At 33.9% G+C, this 6,000-nt stretch overlaps 1 protein-coding gene across 1 annotated transcript; it reads left to right on the top strand.

Annotated features, from left to right (window-relative positions):
• Positions 1 to 2,186: 2,186 nt before the first annotated feature.
• Positions 2,187 to 5,765, top strand: LOC148924080 (putative late blight resistance protein homolog R1C-3). The gene is made up of 2 exons (XM_089060656.1): positions 2,187 to 2,534; positions 3,148 to 5,765. The coding sequence occupies exons 1-2, from the start codon at positions 2,333 to 2,335 to the stop codon at positions 5,691 to 5,693; spliced, it is 2,748 nt and encodes a 915-aa protein (XP_088916782.1). The 5' UTR covers positions 2,187 to 2,332; the 3' UTR covers positions 5,694 to 5,765.
• Positions 5,766 to 6,000: the final 235 nt, after the last annotated feature.

Below are 6,000 nucleotides of genomic sequence, written 5' to 3' on the forward strand. Positions count from 1 at the left end.
AATGAATCTTGGATAAATAAATTATCTGATAATACAATTGCAAGTGTTTGTATCTGCCACATAACTATGTAGTGTGTCTAATTATATATGCATATAACATCTATAGTTGAGTTGAATCATTATTTTCTGTTCAAACCATTTGTCACTTAAATCGAGATAAAAGAACTTTTTTTCCAGGATTATAACATTCAATTTTCACCTACTTCTCACTTGACGCAGACAAGTTGCAGAGATAGAAACATTTAATAGTGCTTGTATTATTACCTTTTTCATTATATTTTAGAATGGACAACAGAATTTTAATGCAAAAATTAGTAAACTAAAAAAAAATACTCCATTAGACTTAGTAAAATATTTTTTCGGAATTAAATTAAAATAGCTGTGTGATATTATTGTTAAATACTAAACATAAATTTAAAGATTGCACAACAAAAGATTTAAAGCCCGACGCCTTTTGACTTAGCCAATCACTCTGCCACTTAGTCAACTCATATAAGTTTGTTGCGACGGGAAACTAACTCGACCGATCAAGATTAATTTGTAAACTATGGCGAGAAAATGATATTAGAGTGTTTTGGGATTTAAGAATTACTACCTCCGTCCACCAAAATTTGTCCCATTTCACTTTTATCATTTTTAGTAGTGGACTTCATATTTCATTAACTCATTCCTACTCACATTTTATTATAAAACTAATATATAAAAGTAGGACCCAAAATCCACTAACTTTTTCAACTCATTTTTCATTACATTTCTTAAAACCCGTGTCGAGTCAAAGTGGGACAAATTTTGGTGGACGGAGGTAGTAATATTTATTCGATCAATAATACTACCTCCGTCCTTGAAAATTTGTCCCATTTTTACATTTCCGTCTATCCCCCAAAGTTTGTTCCATTTCTTTTTTTTACCATTTTTGGTAGTGGACCTCATATTCCACCAACTCATACATACTCACATTTTATTATAAAACTAATATATAAAAGTAGGACCCACAATTTACTAACTTTTTCAACTCACTTTCTATTACATTTCTTAAAATTCATGTCGGGTCAAAGTGAAAGAATATTTGGGGAACGGAGGTAGTGCGAGAGTAAAAGTGAAGTTTGTTTTGGCCAAATTATGTACTATAATAAATTATTGGATTTTTTATTTTATGATTCTCTATTTGGATTTGTGGAATTGGGAGTGGGCTGATAATTTTCAGGCCCAGGTTTTTTCTAAATTTTAAATAGGATTAGAGATTTTTTTAAACACACCGGATTTAAGACTTTTGACCTCAACCTTCACAACTGGATCAGTAATTTATAATGGGTGGATGATTTCGATAATTTTGTGATAACGTCACGAGGACCAAGTTTTAGTATGGAATAGTAATGATTTTGGTGGCTTTGTTGTGATAATATAGAATATTTACATTAAATATTTTACTGAAGCTGAGGCAAACGTTCTAATTAGTTATACATTTCAGCAATAATTGGTCAAGTCATAGCAATATTTTATCAACATAAACCAGCTGTCACGCCTAATTTTTATGAAATTCATATATGGCCTCTGTCCCAAGTTTTGTTCTATGAGAGTTGAGTCAATTTACAAACTTTATTCTTTCTCATATTTTACTATCTTTTTATATCTTACTTTACTCTTTTCACTTTAAACTTTAACACAATACTTTAACAAGGTTAAAACAAAACGTCAACATAATGAAAGTTGACTTACCATTTTCTAAAACTATCATATTCCCAGAAATATAGTCTGGCCTCATTTCCAGCCTGTCACACTAATTATCTTTTAAGCATTTCTGACAACAAATAGAATAAATAAAATTATACTCCCTCCGTCCCGCTTAAGATGACACGTTTTCCTTTTTAGTTTGTCCCAACTAAGATGACACATTTTCTTTTTTGGTAACTTTCTCTCTCCAATTAATACACTCAACCACTTTTTCTCACTCCTATTAAAATATCCATCTTTCTTTATCTCTCTACTTTAATACTTACACCCACCTTCTCTCTCTTCAATTAAACACTTTAACCAATAACTCCTAAAACCCCGTGCCGGCTAAGCAATGTGTCAGCTTAGCCGGGACGGAGGGAGTATCACAGTATGATGCTCTATATATAATGCTATTAAACTTGTCTTTCAATTATCACATTCTTTTCATCCTTATAGTTTTGTCTCATTTCATACTCTTCCATGTAGCATTCGTTGCACATTCTTTTCTTTATTTTTGAGTATATCATAAAAATCATCAAAATACCAGTTCATATTAGATACATTTGTCTCATCATTTCTATTCACACTGTGTTTGTGCATTAATTTTCAAAGAATTAAGATGGCGGCTTATTCAGCTCTGATTTCTCTTATGCATATCATAGAAGACGTTGAAACTCATCCTTCCCCTCCGATTTCTCTCGACAAGCAACAAGTTGAATCTCTCACAGAAATAGTTACCTTCTTGCAGGAATTTCTTGATGGTTACGAATCACCCTATGCATACAGCGACAAAGCAGATCCATTGGAGATTCGCATTATTGGTGAGTAATTTTTTTTTCAAAATGTTTAAGCGAGCTCTATTATTTGTTGAAATTCAAGAAAAGCTGACTATTTGTTCTATTAATTTTTTTTTGTTGGTCTTGATGATAAATGGTATAGGTATTTGACAAGGATTTTATTAAATTATTGATTGCGATGAAAACAAATTTGAATAAAATCGGATTTCTTTTGGTAAAATTTGGAAAAACCCTAAAAAACCATTAGATTAGTCAGGTTATTTTAGTTTGATTACGGAAGTAAATTCGGTTCGTTTTGTTGTATTTTAAAAAATTTAGGTTATTTACTTTTTAAGTCAAATCCACCTGATAATTAAGATAAGATAGAATATGGATGGACCTGGAAGAGGAATCCAAATCCATATTTTAGGATCTGGGTGCTCCAAAGAAAGTATCCAATGGATCTGGATCGGATCTGATCTGAATTTAGGTCATGAATATTAAGATCCAGCTGCTTTGATCTGCTCGAAATCCGACTTGTGATCTATTTAATTTATAATTCCTATTTGTTCCTAGATGGTTTGATATTTTCAAAATATAATGACTTACTATGATTATTAGGGTTGTAAATGTAACTCACCCCTAATTTGCATTGCAGATTTAACTCATGCGGCTGAAGATGTGATCGAGTCCTATATTATTGACACTATTCAGCAGTCTGCAGCAGCAGCAACTGATGAAGGTGGTGATGAACACATCAGCTGCATCCATTTTTATCAAGATCTGCAAAATGTGATAGAAGAAATGGATATGATCAAGAAAGAGGTGGCTGGGATAATAACAAGGGAGAATGAACAGAAAGATAGAGTGGCTTTTGATGATGCCAGTTTGAGAAACAATGAAAAGGAAGACAAACAGAGAAAGTTTGCTTCCGATGATGCAGGTGTAAGGTCCAGTCCCACCGAGAAGAAGAACCATCTCATGGTAGGGTTTGACGATATGTTGCTTGAGCTCTTGGATACACTTACTGATGGAAACACGAATCGCCAAATCATCCCTATCGTAGGGATGGGTGGAATCGGCAAAACCACCCTTGCAAAAGGTGCGTTTGAACACCCGCTTATAAAATACCATTTTGATATTTGTGTGTGGGCTACCATTTCTCAAGATTATAATATAGTAGAAATTCTTAGGGAAGTTCTCTCTCAAGTAGGAGGATACTCGAGCAGTATGGATGAGAAAGATTTGGTAGTTGAATCACACAAGTATTTATGGAATAGGAGGTACCTAATCATAATGGATGATATGTGGAGTATTGATGCGTGGGATGAGTTGATATTTTCCTTTCCTGATTGCGGTAATTGTAGTCGAATAATCGTAACAACTAGGATGTCAAACTTAGCTTCCCACTTGACCGATTCCAATAGATTCTTTAAGATGGAATTTCTGGACGCGGTTAGTAGTTGGACTTTGTTCTCTAAAATTGTATTTGGAGAACAAAGTTTTCCTACTCAACTCGAGAGTATTGGAAAGAAAATTGTTGAAAAGTGTAATGGACTTCCTTTGTCGATTGTTGTGATAGGGGGTCTGATGGGAAAATCCGAACATACACTAGAAAATTGGCAGCATGTATCAAAAAACATAAGCTCAATAGTGAATTCTGAGAATGATGATTATTGTTTGAAAATATTGAAATTGAGCTATAACCACTTGCCTGCCTATCTCAAGCCTTGTTTTCTGTATATGGGAGTGTTTAAGGAGGATTGTGCAATCAGTACTTCAACAATCGTCAAGCTATGGGTTTGTGAAGGATTTCTTAAGCCAATAGGTAACAAAAGCTTGAAAACAATTGCCAATGAGTACTTGAAAGAACTAGTCGACAGAAATCTCATTCTAGTTCATAAGTTAGGGATACTTGGGAATATAAAATCATGTAAGATTCATGATTTACTAAGAGATTTATCATTGAAAGAAGCTCAGAAACATAGGTTTTTTTATGTCTTCAAGGAACATAGTCCAAATGGAGAGATGGGTTGTCTGTATTCCCTAGAAAATCATTGCCAACATCGCATTGTTATTCCGAGAAGCACTTCAGAGTCAGGAATCCACAATGCCAATTTCATAATGAAGGAATCTATGTCACGTGCTCGTTCTTATGTATGTTATTACAGTGGAGTTCTCGAATTGCCAAATTCTCGATTTCTAAGGACACTATATACATATGATAGCACAAATGGAGAGATGGGATGCGTGTATTCACTAGAAAATGTGTTTCATTTAGTGAACTCAAGGTACCTTGCTTTTAGTGTTTACGATGTGTGCATGATTCCTTCAATCAATCTGCTTTGGAATCTACATACACTAATTATTGCTTGTGTGAAAGATTTTATTGCACCAATAGAAATCTGGAAAATGCATAAACTTAGGCATGTCGAGTTCACGTATAGGAAATTGCATCTTCCAGATCCCCCAATTGCCGAAGAGGATATTATTATCATGGACAATTTAGAGGCACTGAAAGGACTGAAGAATTTCAATTTAAGTGAACATGCTGTTAATAGAATTCCCAATATCAAGAAATTGTATATGGAATACGATGGGAAACAAATTGAGAGAGTGAACCGTCTCAATAATCTTCAATGTCTTAGTAAACTGCAATCCTTGTGGTTGAAGATCTATTCCATCGATATTGAAAATTTTGTGGAAAAGATGAGCTTCCCATGCTCCCTTAAGAAGTTGATACTCTTTGTACCATATGATTTTGAGTTGGAAGACACACTGCTAACAATAGGTTCCTTACCACTTCTTGAGAAGCTCTCATTATATTATGGTTGCTTCAGAACAAGCAAGTGGGAAACAATTGAAGGTCAATTCTCCAATCTCAGGTCACTAACATTGTCCACGTGTCGTGATCTAGAAAACTGGACAATGTTAGAGAGATCGCACTTTCCACTTCTTCAGGAGCTTTGTCTTTTTGGGTTGGAAGAGTTGAAAGAGATCCCTTCGGAAATTGGAGAAATACCTACACTTAGATCAATTGAATTGCAACATTGCAATAAATCAGTGGTGTTGTCAGCGAAACAAATATTAGAGGTGCAGGAGGATTTACAGGGAGACCAACTAGACCTTCATGTTCATGTTTTAGTTTCGAAGAAAGATGAAATGCTAGAGAAGTTGGCAAGTTCCAACTTTGAAGTTATCTGATTCAGACAGCCCATTTTGAATAAAAATACATACTCATTTTACAATGTATACAACTTCATTTTGAACAGAAATACCAATTCGTATTGCAATATGTATAGCTTCATTGTAATATTCACAGAATCTTTTGTGCATTATACAGTGATTTGTTTTAAACAATATATTGATCAATTTTCATAAAGTAATTTCATATTAAAAAACTCACAATTATTTTCAGACTTCTAATAAGATTGATGCTGAAAAAACTCTCTTTTCTAATGAGATTTCTCCCTTATCTCTATGTTGGCCCCACAGTTCTACAGCGGCAAAT

This window comes from Salvia hispanica, chromosome 6 (assembly GCF_029641045.1).
Source record: "Salvia hispanica isolate PSC_SH4W2 chromosome 6, Shi_PSC_v1, whole genome shotgun sequence".
In the NCBI taxonomy this organism is placed as follows: Eukaryota; Viridiplantae; Streptophyta; class Magnoliopsida; order Lamiales; family Lamiaceae; genus Salvia; species Salvia hispanica.